Source organism: Desmodus rotundus, chromosome 1, assembly GCF_022682495.2.
Source record: "Desmodus rotundus isolate HL8 chromosome 1, HLdesRot8A.1, whole genome shotgun sequence".
Lineage (NCBI taxonomy): Eukaryota > Metazoa > Chordata > Mammalia > Chiroptera > Phyllostomidae > Desmodus > Desmodus rotundus.
The window spans coordinates 29,145,775-29,167,647 of record NC_071387.1 but is presented as its reverse complement, the minus strand read 5'-3'; the positions used below and the strand labels follow the sequence as shown (position 1 = coordinate 29,167,647).

General features: G+C 40.1%; 1 protein-coding gene across 3 annotated transcripts in view; it reads left to right on the top strand.

The window, feature by feature from the left end:
• The first annotated feature begins 106 nt into the window (after positions 1-106).
• Positions 107-21,873, top strand: part of NCBP1 (nuclear cap binding protein subunit 1) — a 37,489-nt gene continuing 15,722 nt past the window's right edge. Inside the window, exons 1-12 of one of the 3 annotated variants that reach the window (XM_024560239.4) lie at positions 107-410; positions 6,729-6,817; positions 7,366-7,466; positions 9,315-9,471; positions 10,490-10,597; positions 11,187-11,308; positions 12,765-12,834; positions 13,290-13,505; positions 16,601-16,698; positions 17,449-17,512; positions 18,946-19,056; positions 21,046-21,110. In XM_024560239.4, coding sequence (XP_024416007.1) covers positions 377-410; positions 6,729-6,817; positions 7,366-7,466; positions 9,315-9,471; positions 10,490-10,597; positions 11,187-11,308; positions 12,765-12,834; positions 13,290-13,505; positions 16,601-16,698; positions 17,449-17,512; positions 18,946-19,056; positions 21,046-21,110 — 1,235 coding nt within the window. In that variant the 5' untranslated portion in view covers positions 107-376. Of the gene's footprint in view, positions 411-6,728; positions 6,818-7,363; positions 7,496-9,314; positions 9,472-10,489; positions 10,598-11,186; positions 11,309-12,764; positions 12,835-13,289; positions 13,506-16,600; positions 16,699-17,448; positions 17,513-18,945; positions 19,057-21,045; positions 21,111-21,873 lie in introns of those variants that run through there. The other 2 variants (XM_024560240.3, XM_045195229.2) reach the window with 2 other exon arrangements.

Below are 21,873 nucleotides of genomic sequence, written 5' to 3'. Positions count from 1 at the left end.
GCCTCCCCCGGTAGACCACGGGCCTCCAGGGTCGGCTCGCGCCTCCGGGCTTCGGCTGGCCGAAAAGGCGGCGCTATCGACGTGCCCCGGAAGTACTTAGAGCGTACGGCGGGAGAGGGAAGCAGCTGAAAGGTAGAGGAAAGCGGAGGAAGCGGTTGCTGGCGGAGCTGAAGCCCGCGGCCTGGGGAGCTCCTAGACAGCGCTGAGCCCGCCCGACAGCTTCTCCTTGTGCTTCCGGGAGCGGTCGCGAGCGAGTGCGCCTGCGCGCCGGCCACTCTGCACGCCTCGCCGCTGTCCTCGCGTCGGCCAGCGTTGCGACGGTTCCTTCCGTGCTTTCCGCCCAGCAGCTTGGCTCGGCAGCGCACGGGCGTGCAGCATGTCGAGGCGGCGGCACAGCGACGAGAATGATGGTGAGTGCCTTGGGGCCGGCCGCCGAGGCCGCGCCTAGGTGGTGGCCGAGGTTTGGCTTCTTTGATCTTTGGGTCTCGAGGGAAGGGGATGGGAAGCCTTTCCCACCCGGGAGCGTTCGGAAAGCCTCGGAATGATGGAGGGTGGCACGGCGGGAGCGTGGCCTGGCTACTTCTGAAAAGCTCCTGCTTCCTCCCTGCCCTAGCTCCTTTAGTCGTAGGCTGATTGGAGGCCTTGGCCGGGGGGTGGGGGTGGGGGGCTGGTCTCTATAACGACTTTTCAGGATTTGGTCCTTTGCACCGCCGAGCAAGTAAGTACACCTGTGTCTGTGCGGCCGCCTCTTAGGTACAGTGACAGGGACCCTCTAGTCCCAGTGTCTCGTTTTGACCCTGGGACTAGGGTCAAAACTGCACCAGAAAGGTCTCTCGGCAGACCATTAAGAACAAAGCCTTCACTGAGAGATCTGAAGAATGGCAATGTAGTTCCGTCCCCTACCGGTCATCGTTGATTTGCCTTTTATGCTGCAGGGAAAGAGATCTCTTCTCCACACCCAAGAGGTCAATATTAAACAGATGCACGGTGTGATGTTAGATTTTGAGCTGGCTGTGATGGTATTTTCCTCGTGTGAAAGAGTGCTGGAAAACTAACTGGAAGGCCCGCAGAGATTTAGATGAAGGGTGCCTATCGCCACTTGGATAGTGGTGCGCGTGGGGATCGTGGTGCATCATAAAAAGCAAGACTAATTTTGCTAGTTAAAAACACAAAAAGATGAAAAAACCAAAAAGATGCTTACATTACATAGTGAGCCAGGAACACACATCCACAAAGAAAGACTAAGAGTAAAGTCTATTAATATTTTAGTTTATTGTTCTTTGAAAAGAATGTAGTGTAGTGGTTAACTGGCCAGACTTTGGAATCAGAGGGTTTAAGTTTAAAGACAGACCCTGCCATTGACTTTGTGATCTTGCCCAGGTTACGTCACCTTTTTAAAACCTTAGTCAGTCGTATAGAGGACGATACATATATCTGACCAGTTTTGTGATGGTTAAATGAAATAATACATGTGAGGTGTGGCTTACGATGATGTCTGTTTTATCACCTGTTAATGCTGGAGAGGAGATGGACATTAGCAGATGTCAGTGACGTAAAGAAAAATACAGAATAAAACATTCCATTGTGTTAATTTTCTCCACTAACATACTTCTCTCTTTGAATGTTGGTGCAGTTAGGGGTAGGTAAAACTAAGTCATGTGTATTTAGCTTTAACAATGAAACATCAGATTTCTGCGAGGGCATGGGTTGAAAGGATATTCTAGTCCAGCCTTCGCATCTGATACCTAAGGGTCTAGGCAGGGGTGTCCAGCCTTTTGGTGTCTCTGCACCACACTGGAAGAAGAAAAGTTGTCTTGGGCCACACATTAAGTACTTTATGAGATGTAATCACTGTTTTATGTGAAATACTGACGTAATCAATGTTTTCAGTAAGTTTACAATTTTATGTTGGGGGGCATTCATAGACTCAGGAGTTTTTGTGTAATTAACATGGGTTCACAGCTAGCGGTGCCCAGATGCCAGTGAAAGCAAGTCCGGGGTCCTCTTCACTGCAAAGGTATTATGCTTTGTGGTTTTTATTTATTTTTATTTTATTATTACTTTTTTATGTAGGAGGCTTCTTGTATAACATATTTGGGGCACAGAAAATACACTTCATATGCTTTGAATTCATTAATCGAAAGCTAATGTGTTTGAAGTCATCACTTGGGGTTTAGAGAATTTGAACCTTTTAAAATTCTTTGATTTTCTTTGCTTTTCTCATCCTTTCTTTTCTCCATTCCTTCTCCTCTCTTCTGGAATAAGCCTAAAGGGAGAGAAAATGTTTCCAGAGGGCAGACTGGAGAATGAGAGATGAATACATAGGAATGCAGCTTTTGCTTTGGTTATTGAGGTGCTGGCATACTTTTCTTGGGAGTTCCTTTTAATACCAGCTGGCAGCTAAATCACTGTCCATTTGGGTCTTGCTACAGGAACCTCAGAATAAATGTACAAAAACAAAGTAAAATGAGGAGTTAGTTAATCAGAGTTGACCATGGCAGCTTAGGGCAGTTTATACTGCCTCTTGGACATTACAGCAAATCTGGGACCTTTGTACATTGCCGCAGTTTCAGCTATGATTAGGGCTTACCCTAAACAGGGATCTGAATCAAGATCACTGTTAATAGATGCTTTTAGTTGAGCATCTATTAATATTTTAAAAATTAGAAATATTAGCAGCTTAAATATTATTGAAGGTTATACTATGATAGTCGTAGGCTGAGTTATAACTATAGTTTAATAGATAGATGAGAGCATTTCTAGATTATTGTCAGCTCTTACGAATCAATCACTGACTGCCGTGACTTTGCATGTGCTTGACGAGATATAGTCATTTACTCAGTAGATACTCAACAGTGCCAGGCATTGTCCTGACTATGGCAGTGGACGATGTAAAGATGGAAAACAGACAGAAGACAACCAAGCAAAATGTAGTGTATCGCATAGTGATAGTTTCTACAGAGAAAAATGAAGTTGGGTAAAGAGGGTGGAGACTACTGTGGAGGAGGTGTTGCTGAGCTCTGTGGGTTGCTCAGGGATGGCCTCACTGAGAGTGGCAGCTGCACGGGGCAAGGGGGCATACCAGACGGCTCTCTGGGGGAAGACAGTGGTCCATAAGCACAGGGAACAACAAATGCAAAGGCCTTAAGGCAAGACCATTGCTGTCTGGTTCACCAAACACCACAGGGGCCAGTGTTGCTGAAGCAGAGTTAGTGTGAGGGGAAAAGTGGTAGGAAATAAGATCAGGATTGGCTCATAGAAGATGATTTTAAAATTGTTTCTCTGTGTTGAGACTAGAGTATCCAGGATCCAGGGAGACAGTTTCACCTAGAGGTTAATTTATAGACAAGGGAAATCCTAAGTGGAAATGAATGTGTTGTGGATACTGGTCCAGGGCTAAATCTAACTTATTTCTTAGACTCTTTTAAAGAATATTTCTGAAGCTTTTAGGTTATTATAGGATAATAACTGTTCAATACATTGTTTTGTCCTTTTTTATTTTATTATTTTTTAAAGTTTACTTTATTGATTATACTATTACAGTTGTCCCATTTTTTTTTCTCCCTGTTATTCCACTCTGCCCTGCAGCCTCTTCTCACCAGTATTCTGCTCCTTCATGTCTTTTAAGAAAGTAGATTGTCCATAATCTTAGCCGGAAACCCACAGTAGCCCGGTTTAAGCTATTTAGAATTAGATCCTTATCCTTTCCACTGTAACTGGTTTTTTTACTCAACTGTAGAAGAAGTGAATAGAAGTGAAGGGATTTGTTACTTTCAGGAAGAAGATAGTTTGTTTCAGAAGTGATGGTTCCCTCTACTTTACTTTTCCCTTCTTAGTTGTTAGTGGTGGTTACTTTCTCTCTTACCTTGTTGGTTTCTGTTTTTGACTTTGTGGGTCTACAAGTTCTTACAGCATGTCTAATTCTAAATGAGTATATAAGATGTAGGACAACAACCCCATATAAAATTAGTTTTACCTTACAGGGGAAAATACTATTTGGTGTATTAAGATGCTTTTAGATGGATTTAATAGAAACTTGCCTCTCTGTTCTATACTAGCCAATGGTGTCTTAGTGAAGTGGCAATATGTAACTTTAATTTACATTGCAAAACTTCTACATAGTTACATTTTAATATAAAATCTGCTCTTGCTTTGGGAGCTACCATGAATACCATTTTTTGAGGGTACACGAAAACATTCAGCTCATTCCCCAGATTTAATTCTTCACTGAGGTGTTTTACTCGATTTCCCCACGCTCTCGCCCAGGTTCACTTCTCAGTTCAATATCCTGTTCTTGTCCATGAGTTCAGATTGTGTCTGTAGTTGCCCCTCCCTCTGTGTTCTCTCCACTACAGGGCAGCTCTTGCTTCCTGGTACTTTCTACTTCTTTCCATCTCCAAAACAAATTTGTTTTTCAATATAGTCAAAATGGGAAGAAGAGCGAAAAGAGGTGCTGTAGTTCAGGCACAGGACTATGAGCTTGTACTACCTAGCTTTTCTTCAGAAATCCTACTTTCTCATCCCACAGTTTCATTTCCCCCTTTTCACGCTCACAAGAGGGTCCAGGAGGGTTGCTTTAAAGACTGGGGTGTAATTCCAAACTGCTATGGGAGCAAGCCAGCTGGGGAGTTAATTTAGGGAGGCTGTGGAATAGGGTTGGCAAAGTAGATGGGCCTAAGAGAAGGGAGCAGTGGTTGAGGTTTAAAACAACAAAAAACTGTTCTCGTTCAGCCACTTTTTCAAGATGGATGTTCCCGTAACCTTACCGGAGCCTGGTTTTGAAGAGCATACTTAGTGTCCTGCCTTGTAGATCAGAGTTTCTCAGCATCGGCACTGTTAACACTTTGGGCGGGCTCGTTCCTCGTGGCTGAGAGTTGTCCTCTGCTGTGTAATGTATTCGGCAGAGTCCATGGCCTCTACCCACTGGATGTCAGCAACACTCCCCAAGTCGTCGTGACGAAAATTGTCTCCAGAGAATGCCAAGTGGCCCTTAGGGAGCAAAACCTCACCCAGTTGAGAACCAGTGCTCTAGGAGAAGGATGTTTTTAATGTCCTGGCTAATGACTTACATAAACATTGCATCACATATGCAATTTTTTTTTCAATGAATGAATCCTGGAAATAGAACGCCTTTGTTTGAAAGTTCGCCTTTCAGGTGGGGGAACCTTTCTAGACCCTGTGACTTAGGTTTGACGTATACGTACGAATCAAGGTGACTGATCCCACAATGCCACACATGTCCACAACTTTACACGGGAAGATGTCTCCAGAAATATGTCTCAGCTGTCACACTGCATGTATGTTGTATTTTTATGGCATATCCCTTCCAAACCATGTTCAGTGGTTACCTGAGCAAGATTGGTATGATAACCGAGGGCGGGAGTCAGAGCATGAAGGGCCTTCCTTTTACCCTGTGGCCTTTTATTGTGCTTCCACCTGGTCCTGCCTGGGTAGTAATGGATCGGTTTTATTCCGCGTGCATTCAAGGGGTACGTGAAGATCATTGCCGTCACGCGACTGACTTCACCCCGAGCTTTGAATAGCCAAGTGCTATGTTTTATGACAGTCGTCACATATTTCAGGCCACATGTCCCAGTGGCAAGTAAGTGGGTATGAATTCTGTAAAAATGGTTTTAGTTCTTTTGGCCATACGAGTCAGAAGTTACATGTAACTTGCTCCTGGGTAACCCTGTGCTCATCTGCAAGTTTTCATTATCCGTACAGACCCCAAACACAGTTACAGACCCCTGCTTCCTCATCCACACACCCTCCTACTAGTCTAGCTATTCAGAAAGGAAAGTATACCGGGAACCTAGCCAGTGTCATGGGTAGCAACAGCAGTGTGTTCCGTACTTAGCAACATTAGTTTTCAGTTTTTTAAGCCTTAGATTATTCCACACAAGGGTGAGAAGCCAGTATGTCACAGTTTTCAGCGAAGTGGTAAGAGACCATTAACAGCAAGAGCCTGAACAGAGTGCAGTGTCTGAGGTGGTTCTGCAGCACAGCGTCCTGCAGCTTGACTTCTTCAGCAGCGGGAAGCACAGATAGGAGATTGGGAATGATTTCAGAATGGTAGCTATTTTTTTAAGGTTCTTTAAAGGGTATGGTTTTTTAATATAGTAGCATCAGTAGCTAAAGTAGGGAATCAAGAGCTGGTTAAAGCAGGGAATTATAGAACATACTTTTTTCCCCACCAACTATTTCCTACACAAGTAAGGACTATTTTTCGGTATGTCTGCTGATTGTAGTCCATCAGCTTACATAACTTTCATTATTACAGTGAGTACTGCTGGTACCAATGGGTTTTAGCAATAGGCAACTGAGGAGCAGTAAACGACTCCCATTGAAAGAATGGAAGCAGCAGTACCGATATTACAGAGAGTGTTCTGCTTGCCAGTGGTCGGCGCCACCCTCAGAAACGGAGAGGGCTGCTGCACTTAGAGCTCGGTGGAGCACCTTTCATCCAAAATTTAACATAAACAATGCCTGCTGTTAATAATAATGCCTTATGTTAACAATATTGTGTATTAACATAAATACAGCGCCCCGGATATGGAGACTGCTGGTTAATCCAACCTCGGCTGAGGAGTGGAGGGCCAGTTAAGACTAACACTGTGTGTAAACAGTAGGGCTTCTGGTAAAAAAAGAGACTAACATTTAAAAAGTTAAATAAATTTTGCGACAGCGAATTTATAACGGTCTGTTATTTTTTTACATTGTTTAAACAGGAGGACAGCCTCACAAAAGGAGAAAGACATCTGATGCAAATGAAACGGAAGATCATTTGGAATCTTTAATATGCAAAGTAGGAGAGAAGGTACGCACCAAAATAGGCACAGACCTGGAGGGGCGGGGGTTGTTGGCTGTGCTCTGATTAATTGCATCACCCGAAAACTCGCGGTCTGTTCAGGCAAAGCTCGTTTTGCCATGCATCTGTCTCCCAAAATGTGCATGTTAAAAGCTTTGGGATGCAGATAATTGAGAATTAAATGTTTTTCGTTCTTTTTATAGAATATGAGTCTTAGAAGAAATTTTAGGGAATGGTCTCTAAGTTTATAAATGAAGAGCCAAACAAGTCCCAGTACTTAATTTGTGCAGAGTCATATAGTGAGTGAATTAGAGATAGAGTAGAGCCTAGGATGTCTTCATCTCTAATACTTGCTCTACTGTCTTAGACCGCTTACTTTTTAAAATCATTCATTCTCTTTTCATGGATTTCTAAAAACCATACTGCCTAAGTGATTTATACGAAGCCTGTCTTGGTGCCGTGTGTGTGTAAGAGTAACTTTTTTATGATCACCTAGAAAATTTTAATGTACTACTTGCTGAATACTTGACCGATGTTTAATATGTTGTCCTCCACAGAGTGCCTGCTCTTTGGAGAGCAACCTAGAAGGCTTGGCTGGTGTTTTGGAAGCTGACCTTCCTAACTACAAGAGCAAGATCTTAAGGCTTCTTTGTACAGTGTATGTATGCAAAAGATTTGTGAATCCAGGTGATAATGTATTATCTACTCTTAAATGCTTTGAGAAATGTTCCCAAGATGTGTTTATGTTCCATTTGTGGTCAGCTTTCCTTCTACTGGGAAATTCGTACAGATGAAATGGCCTTTGGTTAACTTTCTTAGAGATAAATAGAACTAAAATTGGGCGCTTGCCTTATGTTTTGTTTCTTGGAACCTGAGAATTATTTGAGCTGACTATTTTTAAGTGAGAAAGTAGACTTTTTCACATTCAGAGATTTTAAGTACATACATTTAAATATATATAATAGAATTTAACTTGTATTTTTAACTGGTACCAAACAGATTTGAAAAGCAATCACTCAAGAAATAGCCCTTCTTGGAAGACTAAGGAAGCTTTTGAACCTATTAATAGGCATGGTCTTCATAAGTTACATTAGCTAGACCAAGTATCAGCATTGAATTCGTGAGGAAATTAAGTGGGAAAAGTGTCACATGGAACATGAAACGGTCTCTCCTGGGGTGGAATCTGCACTGTAGGCTCTCATCTCCCAGACTCCGAATTGTACGCCTCGCAAGAAGTAGTTCTGACTTCCGGGTTGATGGGTCTTTGTACTTTGTATGGAATTATAAATTATCTGTTAGGTGTTTTTACATTGTGATGGTGACTTTTATTTAAGTTGTCATTTCAGTTATTTTAAAATAATATCCTTAATACTTACAGCTCAATTTTGAAATTTAAAAATGTACATACAAATTCAGTGGATCCCTTTTTTTTTTTAAAGTGGATTTCATTTTAACCACTCACAATTTGTCACAATTTTTAAAAGGAACCCAATTACTATTCAGGAACACATGTTCTTAGACTAAGAAGCTACTAAAAAAGGTCACTTGCTAAGTTATCCAGCACCATCAGATGTCTTCTGTTTTGAGAGCATTTATTAGAATGCAATGGATTCACGCTTAAACTCTAAAGGAAGTAAGTCATGACTTTTTTGGGTGTGTGGTGGTTACTGTCAAAGGAAGGATTTTTGTTTTAAACCTAAGTCACCCCTAACACTCTGCTAGGTACCTGGGAAAACCCGAAAAGTGTATGAGAATCTGAATGAGCACGAGTTCCTGTTTGCTTTTCATGTTTAGCTAATTTCTAAAGGCTGCGGAGATTGGGAAGTAACACTTGCTTTTCCCAAAGGCTTATTGCTGGAGTCTTCCTCCCTTCATTTCAAATAACTTGAATGAAAATTGACACACTTAGAGTAAGCAAACTGGGATGTAAAGAAGTCTTAACTATATCAGAGTGCCATTTAAAAATTCAGTAATTTAACTGGTAGAAGCTTAGCTGAAACTAGTTTCAGTTCTGAATTTTTTCTAAGCAACCCGCATTGTGTCTCTCGGAGTGGAATCTCATTGTACCCTTCAGTTAGCCAAGTTCAGAAATGCCGCATCTCGCCCCTCAGTGATTCTGCATCAGTGATTCTGGAAGACGTTTGTTTCCCCAGTATTCCTGAGATATTTCACCATGAAAACCATTTTCTGTAGAACTGTTCAGTTCCACTAAACACAGAATAAAAGCTGGTCTATCATTAGTTGTATTTTTTTCAATATGGTAACTACCGTGTTTTACTTTTTTAACTCTTGGATTCACTAATTAGAATTACAATGAAAATTGTGAAATACCTATAACTCTTCTCAATATTTATGCCTTCTCTGAAGTACTTTTAAAAACAGCTAAAAGTAGTCCTGTTCCAAAGTTGATAAAATGCTAAAAGGTTTATGTAGTAATACAAATTCAGCAACTTAACATAATGCTGTTGTTCTGGGGTTTTCTTGTTGAACTGGGTTTTCAAATCAGTGCACGTCTGTTACCCGAGAAGCTGACGATTTATACGACGTTAGTCGGACTGCTGAATGCCAGGAATTACAACTTCGGTGGAGAATTCGTAGAAGCCATGATCCGTCAACTTAAAGAATCTTTGAAAGCAAATAATTATAATGAAGCTGTATATTTGGTAAGGTTTTTTGTTCGTTTTGGTGTATTAAGACAGGGTCGGAGGACAAATAATCTTTCCTATTTATTTTTATTCATTTATATTTTGAGAGTACGTTTATTAAGTCTGGGACAGTGAAGCAAGGAAGAGCTTAGGATAGAAGAAGCAACAAGAGAAAGCCGAGGTAGGGCTGCGTTGGCTCAGTGAGAAATGAGAGTCAGTTACAGATGTCAGTCACGGCAGGGCTGGTGTTGGCTCCTGAGAAGGGGTCTTGGAGACTGGTTCTGGGGCTTGGCCCCGGGTGAGCAGCCACTGTCCATTGTTCCCCTGGCTGCACGTCTGGTGGAGACCCTTAGAGTTTAGGAGATGCACGCCGGTGGGGGAAGAAAAGAGTGGGTGTGTTCCTGGGAGGGAGAGTGCTTTCCTGTTCTTTTCCGATACATGGTTCCCTGCTCGCCACATCAGCTGCTCTTGTGAAACTGTTCTCACTAAGAATAGTGTCAATTAAAGGTACCACAGAGTTCATTACCAAGTCCATTGGTTTCTTTTTCCTAGTTCCTCTCCCTGTAGTATGTGATTCTATACACATATGTCTTGGTTTTTGCAGCGATGGCCAAATGGAAAAAAAGGTGATAGGTTGAAGTAGCTCGGCTACTACAGTCCAGGCTCTTAGCGTGGTGTGGAATGGAAACCGGTAAAGCGCAGATTCCTGTCCTTCCTCAGGTCTCTGTGACAGCCGCTCAGCTCTGCTGCTGCAGCCCGGAGATAGCCACAGGCAACATGTAATCAAATGTCGTGGCTGGAGTTTAATTTTATGTGCCTTATATAAATCATAAAGCATTCTTGTGGGTTTTTTCCAAGCATTTAAATATGGAAAAGTTATTCTTAGTTTGCAGGCTGTCAAAAAACACAGGCAGCAGACTGGATTTGGCCCTTGGGCTCTTGTTTTTCACACTTGTGGTTTCACCTTTATAAGATTATTTGTTTGGTTATTATTTTAGGGGACATTTCAGCTTAATAGGATTGTTTTCCCCAACAGGTTCGTTTTTTATCTGATCTTGTGAATTGTCACGTCATTGCAGCCCCATCAATGGTTGCTATGTTTGAAAATTTTGTAAGTGTAACTCAGGAAGAGGATGTACCTCAGGTAAGAAAGCTCCTTGGGCTGAATCTTGTCCATATAGTACCAGGAATTTTTCACTGGTAACCCTTATTATTAAAAAACAACAGGTAGCCCTGGCTGGTGCGGCTCAGTGGACTGAGCCTGCAAACTGAAAGGTCACCAGGTCTATTCCCAGTCGGGGCACATGCCTGGGTTGCAGGCCAGGTCCCCGGGTCGGGGCGTGCAAGAGGCAACCAATTGATGTATCTCTTGCACACTGATGTTTTTCTCTCTCTCTCTCTCTTTCTTCCTCCCTTCCCCTCTCCCTAAAAGTAAATAAATAAAATCTTTAAAAAAAAAAAAAGATGATAGATTATCATGCTATAAATTTTTAATATCTAAAAGTTAAGTCAATTGGTATACTGGTGGGTTCTCATGACATCTGAATGTTAAATGATTCTGTCTAGTAAGATGAAAATTAAAATACCTAGAAATTCTCTGAATGAACCAGATGTCTTACTACAGCCCTGTTAAATAGCTTCAATAGAATTCCATTCAAGAATAAATACTCATACAATATGAAAGAAAATGAACTAGTACGTATTTTAAACTTACCTTCTAAAAAATTCTTTAGGTGCGACGGGATTGGTACGTGTACGCGTTTTTGTCATCCCTACCCTGGGTTGGAAAGGAGTTGTATGAGAAGAAGGATGCGGAGATGGACCGCATCTTTGCCAACACTGAAAGCTATCTTAAGTAAGGGCACAGCTCCTAGTTCTCCTTGTTGTTTAGGTCAAGGATAGCTTCCTGATACCGTAAGAGTTATGTTTAATCTGCTTCAGTAATACCATTTGAATTGCATTTCTCGAAAACAAGCTGTAGAGTTAGTTCCCTCAGGCTTTCCCGAGGTAATCTCATTCCCCTACTGTTGCAACTTACTGAGACCTCAGAGCAATCAAGTATGTCATTCAAGTATGTTGCTTACTTTGTTCATACACGCAGAGGAGTTGGTCACATAGCTGCTGCTAAGCTGCTTTTGTGCAGATTGCAAAGGCATAAACCATCTGAACACAGTGGCTCCAAATGTCACTGTGCATAAGAATCAACTGTGGTACGAACTGCGCTCTAATCCCACCCCCAGACCTACTGAGTCACAGTACTTTAGAGATTTGGACATCTGTGTTACTAATTCATTCCTCAGGCAGAGAACATAGGACACATTTATTTCACAAAGGTTAATCCTAAACCAAGTCCTTTAAAACTGTCTTTAACCTTTAATACTAACAATAGGTCTTGTTAGTAAACTTACGCTTAATTACCCAGTAACTAGGTAATGGCTTTGTGTCCCTTGATTTTTCAGAATAGTTCTGTTACGTTTCATTTTCTATCTATTCATAGATATTTCTTTGGATATTGTTAATATCTGCTTAGTTACAAATAAAGCTAAAAGAAATCTAAAGATAGAAATCCGCTTTTTTAATATGTTAAATGACCTTTAAATGTTTGATGTTAAAAATGTTCTTATAGTTTTGAAAAGTTGTGCTGGTTTTCTTTAAAAATGTAGATTTTGCTGAGGAATAAAAATAAAAGTGTATGAACACCCTAACATTTGAGTGCTGGTGGGTGTCCTTCCCCTTTTTTATACACACAGTAGTTCAATATGCGTCCTGTTCTTTACTTGCTTTCCCCAAGTTGTATTATAACTTGGGTTTGTTGCGTAAACACATCAGCTCGGCCTCATTCTTTTTAACAGTTGTACAGTGTTCCACTCTTTTAATGTGCCATCGTTTCCTTAACTAATTTCTTTAAATATTTCTTTCCAGTTGGAAATACTTACTTCTCTTGCTATTATAAACAATGTCTCAGTGAATATTCTTGTACCAATGTCTTTGTGTACGTGTGAAAGTACATTTGTGGGAGACATGAATTTTTAGAAATGGCATTGCTGGTTGAAGTGTCTTAACTTTAACTTTGGTAGATTTAGTCAAATTACTTTGCAAAGACATGCTCTCTCAGATCTTCCCAAGAGATTATATTAGTGTTTGAAACTGCATATTTACCTACATTTTGGTAAAACAGTACCTTAACAAATTTTGCTATCTGCCAAATGGATAAAAATGTATCTCACTGCTTTAATTTGCATTTTATTAAGAAAGCAACATCTTTCGTGTTGTTAAAAACCTAACTTGTAGGTTTTTGTTTTTATCTTCAGAAGACGTCAAAAGACTCACGTGCCCATGTTACAAGTGTGGACTGCTGAGAAACCACATCCACAAGAAGAGGTAAATTGCTTCCAGTCTCTTGTGATACAGGCACAGTCAGTTCTTGAGTACATTCTCTTCTCTGATGCACTCAAGTCATTCCATTTGTGTGCCTCAGCTGGGTTTCCACTTTGCGTTCAGAGGCTGGTCTCCTCAGTGCCCTAGGCATATACTGGGTCTTTAATAAACGTTAGAATGTAATGAAACGTTCCCTGTTCTGGGAGATTTCAGATGTCATAGAGCTGACATATTTTTTTACTTAAATGCACAGTTTGAAATATGGAACAGGTAATAGCCTCGGACAGACGGACTTTATAGAGGCATCAGCACCATGCCTTTGTACTATATTTAATTGCAAGTTAGCTTACTTTCGTACCCTGTATTTTAGAAGTAGTGATTATGGGTTTTGTCTACTCAACGTGTTATTTCTTTTAGCCTCCAAATATATATTAATTATTAAAACTTGATGTCTTTAGTATTTAGATTGCCTGTGGGCCCAGATTCAGAAATTGAAAAAGGATCGCTGGCAGGAGCGGCACATCCTAAGACCTTATCTTGCCTTTGACAGCATCCTGTGTGAAGCACTCCAGCACAATCTGCCTCCGTTCACGCCTCCTCCTCACACCGAGGACTCCGTGTACCCAATGCCAAGGGTCATCTTCAGAATGTTCGATTACACAGACGACCCCGAGGTACGTGACAGTTCCTGTCAGAGGGCCTGGGTGGCATTGCGCTTGTGCTTTGATCTGGTTTGGATTATGCCCCCGATACATTGTAATTTTAAGTTGTTTATTACCTAAGAGGGTCAGTGGCAATAAAGTTAACAGTTTAATTGAATGGCATTACCTCATTATGCAACAAATTATATTTAGCATATGTGTATAGGTTAAGGGACAGCACAGTGTGCAATTGAAGAGAGTAGGTTCAAGAGCCAGATTGGTTTGGGTTTTAACCCTGGTTTAGTGAGACTTTAGCTTTGTGATCGAGGGTGAGTAATTTATCTCTCTACCTTGGCTTCCTGGTGGAATAATAATAGTGTCTCATAAAATTGTAAAAAGATTATAAGTTATATGATAATAAACAATGCATAGAACAGAATACATAATGAATGCTCAGTAACTTTAGTTATTCTTAATAATGCTATTTTTCAAGAAAAATACCCAGTGTTAGAGATTATCCGTCTCTAACCCTTACAGCTTGTCCTATTCATATTATGTAATTATTTATTTTCTATTGTTAAATTTTTTAAATTATATTTTATTGATTATACTATTACAGTTGTCTTGATTTTTCCCCCTTTGCCCCCCTCCACCCACACCCCCACCCACCATTGTTCATGTCCATGAGTCATGCGTGTAAGTTTTTCGGCTACTCCATTTCCTATACTATAATAATTTTTTATTTATTTTTACTTACTTTTTTGAAAGATGTTATTTATTTTATTTTTAGAGAAGGGAAGGAAGAGAGAAAGAGAGGGAGAGAAACATCAATGTGTGGTTGCCTCTCATACGGCCCCCACTGGGGACCTGGCCCACAGCCCAGGCATGTGCCCTGACTGGGAATTGAACTGGCGTCCTTTTGGTTCACAGCCTGCGCTCAGTCCACTGAGCTACACCAGCCAGGGTTTATACTGTAATAAGTTTTTAAAAATAAAGTATTTTTAATTTAAAAACCCCAAAGATGAGTGTAAGCTGACTTTATAGTTTTAAAATGTCTGTACTCTTACTACGATGTCAAATTGTTGGCAGCCATTATACCTCAGCGATTAAGAAAGTGTATAATTTTGATACTGACATTTTATTAACAAACAAAAATTTACATTGTGCCCTGACCAGTGTCGCTCAGTTCGTCGGGCATTGCCCCAAAAAGTGAAAGGTCGCCAGTCGATTCCCACTCAGGGCACATACTTGGGTTGTGGGTTCCGTCCCCACTTGGGGCACATATGAGAGACAACCAATCGATGTTTCTCACGTCAACATTTCTCTCCCTCTCTTCCTCCTTTCCCTCTCTCTAAAAAATAAATAAATATTTTTTTAAATGGACATTGTAACTATGCTTCACTTATTTTATACCTCTGCATTTGAACGGCTGACTCAGCTTTCATAGCCAAGCAGCAGGCCCAGTGGTTACTGTATTTGTTCAGACTAGAAATAAAGTCTAGCATACCTGTTGCTTAGTGCAGTGATTTTCAACTGGTGCACACTGGTGTGCCTCAAAAATGTTTTAGATGTGCAGTACTTGGCTCTTTAGTCAGGGGCATTGACCTCTTTTCCCTTGGGTTGTCAAGTTAAAAAATGGCAACAGACACCCAATAATAGCCATCTGGTATGAATGAATCCAAATTATACCTATTTTTTTGGTCAGATTGGCAAAAATAAAATTTTCTGGTGTGCTGCAGAATTTTAGTAATTAGTTTGTGTGCCATGAGATGAAAAAGGCTGGAAATCGCTGGCTTAGCCTCCCAGTCAGTATAGGCGAGAGTTTCTTGGGCTCAGCTACATTGGCATTTTGGGCTGTATAATTCTTTGCTGTGGGGAGCTGTCCTGTGAATTGTAGGATGCTTAGCGGCATCTCTGGCCTCTACCGTCTAATTGCCAGTAGCATTTAGAAGCTAAATGTCAGTTTTACAACCAGAAATGTCTCCAGCTATTGCCCGATGTTCTCTTATGGGCAAAATTGTCCCCAGTTGAGAACCATTGGCTTAAGAACCAGTATTACCATCTGAGGTCAAATTTGAGTTTTCTTTCTCCTATCTTCTCTTTTCTGTCCTGCCATAAATTGCTAGTGAAAATTCGGTATATGTGTAATTAACTCAGTAAAAAATTATCAGGTAATTGGTTATGTATATGAAATTATTAACTTGTAACCCACTTCGCTATATTATGTAATATATATGTAATATATGTAATAAACACTTAGCCAACATTATATAATGGTTTAATTAGGTTTCCTGTTAGACTCTTTGTGATTAGGTATTTGTGCAGAGAACAAAATGGGACCTCAGAACTTATTTTACCTGCACTGTTTACACTTAACTGGTGCCGCCTCTATAACGTGCCCGTCATGCTTTGCCAGGACAGCACAAAATACAAAATATCTGTTCCCCTCAAAATGAAGAGGACTTAGGATTTTTTGCTCTGGTCTCTGAAAAAAAAAAAAATGTTTATTTTGAGGAATTAGATATTATGGAGAAGATTACAGTAAAAGTCACCATTAAGAGTCTATAATAGTAAGTAATAAGTAAATAAAGATAAACTCTTTGAACCTGTTTGCTATACATAATACTTTTTTAAAAAGTTAAAGCAATATATAGGTAACATTTTTTAATTTTTTTAAACAATGTAATATGGGTATCTTATAATTCATACATGATATTTTTATGTATTTGATTTAAATTTTCCCTCCATGTTTGGTATGGAAATAATCCATCCTTAAGGTTTAAAAAAGTAAATCCAACTGTAGGGCTAGTGTCACACAAAAGTTACTTTGTTTCTAACAAGCATCGGGGCGGGCTGGGATAGTGCGGCTGGGATAGTGCGGCTGCGATAGCGCGGCAGCGGCTGTGGCTGTGGGGGAGGAGAAACACTGGCTGCCGCCCTGATTCTGCCGTAGGTGCAGATGAACTCGGCAGTGACGCCTGCCGAAAGCACAGGGCTCTCGCACTTTCAAGCTTTCATCCCCGGCTCCCGTTATAGCATGGAATGTAATCAGCTCTCAAATATTCGTTGAATAAATGAAGAAATCTTTTTTCTAGGTCTGTAGTATATACATTTGGCTTTCTTTCCAGGGTCCTGTAATGCCAGGGAGTCATTCAGTGGAAAGATTTGTGATAGAAGAGAATCTTCACTGCATCATTAAGTCCCACTGGAAGGAAAGAAAGACGTGGTAGGATTCTTTTCTTATTTCTTTTAGAGTGGAGAAAAGGTAGCAATTTTGATGATAAGAGCAAATTGTATGTTAAGAGTGTAAGAAAATCTCACTTTCTGACACCCTCTCTTACAAAGACCAGTATGCTTTGCTTTCTCAAAATAGTACTTTTCTGGGTGCTATATAGCACTTTATAATAATGCATATGATGCCAGCTTTTTTTTCCTTAAAGATTTTATTTATGTATTTTTAGAGAGAGGGGAAGGGAGGAAGAAAGAGATGGAGAGAAACATCAATGTGTGGTTGCCTCTCACTTGGCCCCTACTGGGGACCTGGCCCACAACCCAGGCATGTGCCCTGACTGGGAATCGAACTGGCAACCCTTTGGTTCACAGCCAATGCTCAATCCACTGAGCTACGCTATGCCAGCCAGGGCTGATGCCAGCTTTTTTTGTGGTTTACATTTTAAGGTGGAAAGGAATAGTGTCTTTTGGAAGTGGTCTATCCTATTAAAACTTTTCAAGTTAGTAAATTTAATTTGCCTCCTTAATTGTTATTAAACTCCTTCTGATCTTGCAAAGAGTTTTGGGTGCATTAAAGAGTTTCCTTGTGGTAGACAAAATAATTTATGCTGTAATAAAGTAACTGAAATCTAGAACATTTCAGAAAAGATTTCCTTCCCTTGTATCTAAACACACTGCTTTTGAAACTACTTAATTGTTCATGTATCTTTGCATACTTACTGAACTTAAGTTACACTTTTTACAGTGCTGCGCAGCTGGTGAGCTACCCAGGGAAGAACAAGATCCCCTTGAACTACCACATAGTTGAGGTATGCATTCCACATGGAGCTTGTTTCTGAGTTTCAGAATCTTTCTGTTGACTTAAAGTGCAATCTACTCTTGGCTTATTGTTTTTTCTTGCTGCTTGTCAGGTACTGAAAGTTAACAGAGGAGCGAGGAAATTGCTGTCTGTTTTGGTGCTCTGTTAGCCATGTTAGGACAGAGAAAAGAGGAGGTTGAAACCATTAGCCAAATGGAATTTTGAGTTGCCTATAAATTATTTATATAGTATGTCTTCATTCATGGATAGTTACCATGGATAATGTAAGTTACCTCTAGCTCTGTTGATACATTGTCCACTTAACAGATGTATAAGTGACTTAAACACTTTAAAATATTGTATTACTTTAGGTAGATAATCTTTTTAACTGTTTTTATCTGGCTTCTTAGTAGTAGTATATACCTGACTAATACATTATTCCCTGTATCACAAGGTAGAATTAAGTATGAATCTTTATTCTCAGAAGTCAAAGAGCCAGTTGCTTTGGAAGTAGGAAGAATGAATAAGGCTTTTGACTCCATATGAAGTCATACAGAAGGATGATATTAGTAGTGCATTTGAACACCTTGTGAGATTTATATCCCAAAAAAGGGTTTTTCACTTGACCCGTAGGTCAAACTGTTGATTACATATTCCTTTAAGTTAAGATACTCATGAGCGTTGTTAGGATGTATTATTTAAGATTCACTTGTTTATTTATACTGCACTCGTGTGCTTTCTTGAAAGTGTACTGCAGCTGTCCGGGTTTTACAAAATTTGAGAGTAAGCTTAGGCCCTGATTTTGACTCACTGACCTGTCAATTGAAATGCAAAATATAATAAATGTGCAAAATGTGTAGGAAGTCATCAGAATGAAGTACGGAAGTGTGGGAGATGGGATTCAGAGAAAGGAATGCAGATCAGGCTTTAGAATTTTAGGTGGTGGTCCACATGTTACATAGGGAGGGAGGAAACAAGTTTCAGAACAAGAGGCACAGCAGGGAAATCCTAGATTATCAAGACGGTTTCCGGGTACCAGCTTTAAGTAGCAGAGTGGAATGACTGGATCAAACCTTCTCTTTGCATCCTGAGAGTCGCATAGTGTTTTTACTGCTTAACTGATGAGAGTGAAATGGACGGATCTGTGAGTACCTCAGTAAGTCAACTCCTGTACTTCCGGAGTTGCAATTTAATTGCATGGTTCTCTGGGAGTATCAAATAGACATTAATATTTGCATATTCTTATTTGATGGAGTTATAGGCAGAAGTATTAAATTTTAAATTTTAGATCTTCAAGTTTTAAAGAGCGTAGTTTTAAAGATTAAAAAGTAGTTATTCTTTTGTTGTGAATGTCATGGAGTTAGAGGCTACGTCTAGAACGCTGAGGTCTTTCTGAGAGTCGGGCATAGATGGGACTGGGGTCTGACCGCCCGTTCCTTGTAGGTGATCTTCGCGGAGCTGTTTCAGCTGCCAGCACCGCCTCACATTGAAGTGATGTACACGACGCTGCTCATCGAACTGTGCAAACTGCAGCCGGGCTCTCTGCCCCAAGTTGTATCCTTTCCTGTGTTTTTTCAACTTACTCTCATCGACCTAGCTTTAAAAGATTATTAACTCTTTCCACTTGTGGGTTTAAATCACTTCATGAAAGTAGTTTGGCATTTCTTTTATTTATTTATTTATTTTATTACTTTATTGTTGTTCAAGTACAGTTGTCTGCATTTACCCCCTACCAATCCCCGCCCACCCCAGCCATCCCCACCTCCCTTCCCTGATTCCACCACCCCTTGCTTTTGTCCATCTGTCCTTTATAGTTGTTCCTGAAAACCCTTCACCCCTTTCCTCTCATTATCCCCTCCTACCTCCCCTCTGGTTACTGTCAGTCAGTTTGTTCTTAATTTCAATGTATGGGCTTATATTTTGCTTGCTTGTTTGTTTTGTTGATTACGTTCCAGTTAAAGGTGAGATCATATGGCATTTGTCCCTCACCGCCTGGCTTATTCCACTTAGCATAATGCTGTCCAGTTCCATCCATGCTGTTGCAGAGGGTAGGAGCTCCTTCATTCTTTCTGCTGTATAGAATTCCATTGTGTAAATGTACCACAGTTTTTTGATCCACTCATTTACTTAGGTTACTTGGGCAGTTAGGTTGCTTCCAGCACTTGGCTATTGTAAATTGTGCTGCTATGAACATTGGGGTGCATAGGTTCTTATGGATTGGTATTTCAGGGCTCTTAGGATATAATCCCAGCAGTGGAATTGCCGGGTCAAAAGGCAGTTCCTTTTTTAGTTTTCTGAGGAAATTCCATACTGTTTTCCACAGTGGCTGCACCAGTCTGCATTCCCACCAACAGTGCACTAGGGTTCCCTTTTCTCCACAACCTCTCCAACACTTGTTTGTTGATTTATGATGGCTGTTGTCACCAGTGTGAAGTGGTATCTCATTGTGGTTTTAATTTGCATCTCTCTGATGGCTAGTGATGCTGAGCATCTTTTCATGTCTCTGGGCCCTCTCTGTGTGTCCTCCTTGAAGAATTGTCTGTTCAGGTCTTTTGCCCATTTTTTAATTGGGTTGTTTGTCTTCCTGGAGTGGAGTCATGTGAGCTTTTTACATATTTTGGAGATCAAACCCTTGTCCGAGATGTTACTGGCAAATATGTTAAAATAGCCTCTTCAACAAATGGTGTTAGGAGATCTGGATAGCTACGTGCAAAAAAATGAAACTCGATCACCAACTTAATCATACACAAAAATCAATTCAAGGTGGATAAAAAACTTAAATATAAGTCGTGATACCATAAAAGTCCTAGAGGAAAAATAGGCCGGAAAATCTCAGATATGCCATGCAGTAATATTTTTACCAATATGTCCCCTAGAGCAAGGGACATTCCTTTTAAAGTTAAACATGTGTACCATACAATCCTACCATTCAACTCTTAGGTATTAAGAGAAATGGAAGCACATGTCCCTATAAGGACTTAGGAATTAATATTCATAGAAACTTTATTTGTAATAACCCCAAACTGGAAAAAATCGAAATATCCATCAATACATGAGTGGATTAACAAATTTTGTTGTACAATGTGTTACTACTCTGTGATGATAAGGAACAAGTTTTTGATGCCAGCAATAACATGAACGAATTGCGAAATAATTATGCTGACTAAAAACACCAAACAAATAATTCATACTATATGATTCTAGTTATACACAAAATTCTAGAAAATGCAAAGTAATCTAGTGGCAGCAAACCAGTATTTGCTTGGGACGTAGGTTGGGATGGGGAGAAGGGGTTACAGAGGAACACGGGGAAAGTTTGGAGGTGTTGTAAATGTTCAGTATCTTGATTTCATGGGTGTAGTATACAAGTCAGGTTCACTGTGCGTTCATACCTCGAAGCTACTTTTTAAAAGGTCAATTACATGAAAAGATGTTCAATGTTATTAGTCATTTTAGACTTCTGGGAAATGTTATTTATTTTTTCTGTCACAACTTATTTTAAAGGAGGGTGAAGAATAGTTTTCCTTATCCTCGAATTTACAGCTTGCACAGGCGACTGAAATGCTGTACATGCGTTTGGACACGATGAATACTACGTGTGTAGACAGGTACAGTCGTTGCCTCATTTCTGTACTAGTTTTTAACCACTTCTCCCTGGACCGTATAAAAGAACTGGGTTTGCCTTTTTAAGAATTTCCAAGTTGATTTTTCTTTCTTGCCTGTTCGAAATCATTCTTTGTATAAAAATAAATTCATGTAAATGAGAAAAAAATTTTAAATAAAAAAAATAAAACTTGTAATGTCACATTACACTTTCTAGTCTAATTTTCAGCATGAAATGACGCCTGTGCTGAGGTTTTCATTTCATTCACTGTTTACTTGTTTGGTGCTTTGGTATAAATTATACTTTTCCCACTGTAATTGGGTATGTAATCTTTTAAAATAGGCTTTATGCTAACCTCTTTGTAGAAGTAGAGGCTAATACTGTATATTTATTATATATAAACACATATATCTTTGTTTAGACAGCGTATCTGCTTCTAGAATAAAGACCGTATTGGAGTATTAGACCTGTGGTGACTACATGCCCACTGTCTTTTGGGTGAAACCTGTGTATCACCTTTGTTAACTGGTACTTACCTCTTACCTCTTGTCAGTTTCCCAAATCAGATCAGGACAGGTATCGAATATTTCTCCAATTTCCATGGTTTTTTATATGTTCATTATTCAAATTCCATATCTGAAAATTATCAGTAAGGGCTATTTTCTGTCATTGACTTATTACCTTGATTAATTTCAGTGACTGAAATTATAGATACATGAGGGGGTGTGCTTTAAGAACGTGTCTTCTGATTGATTGCCCCAGTCTGG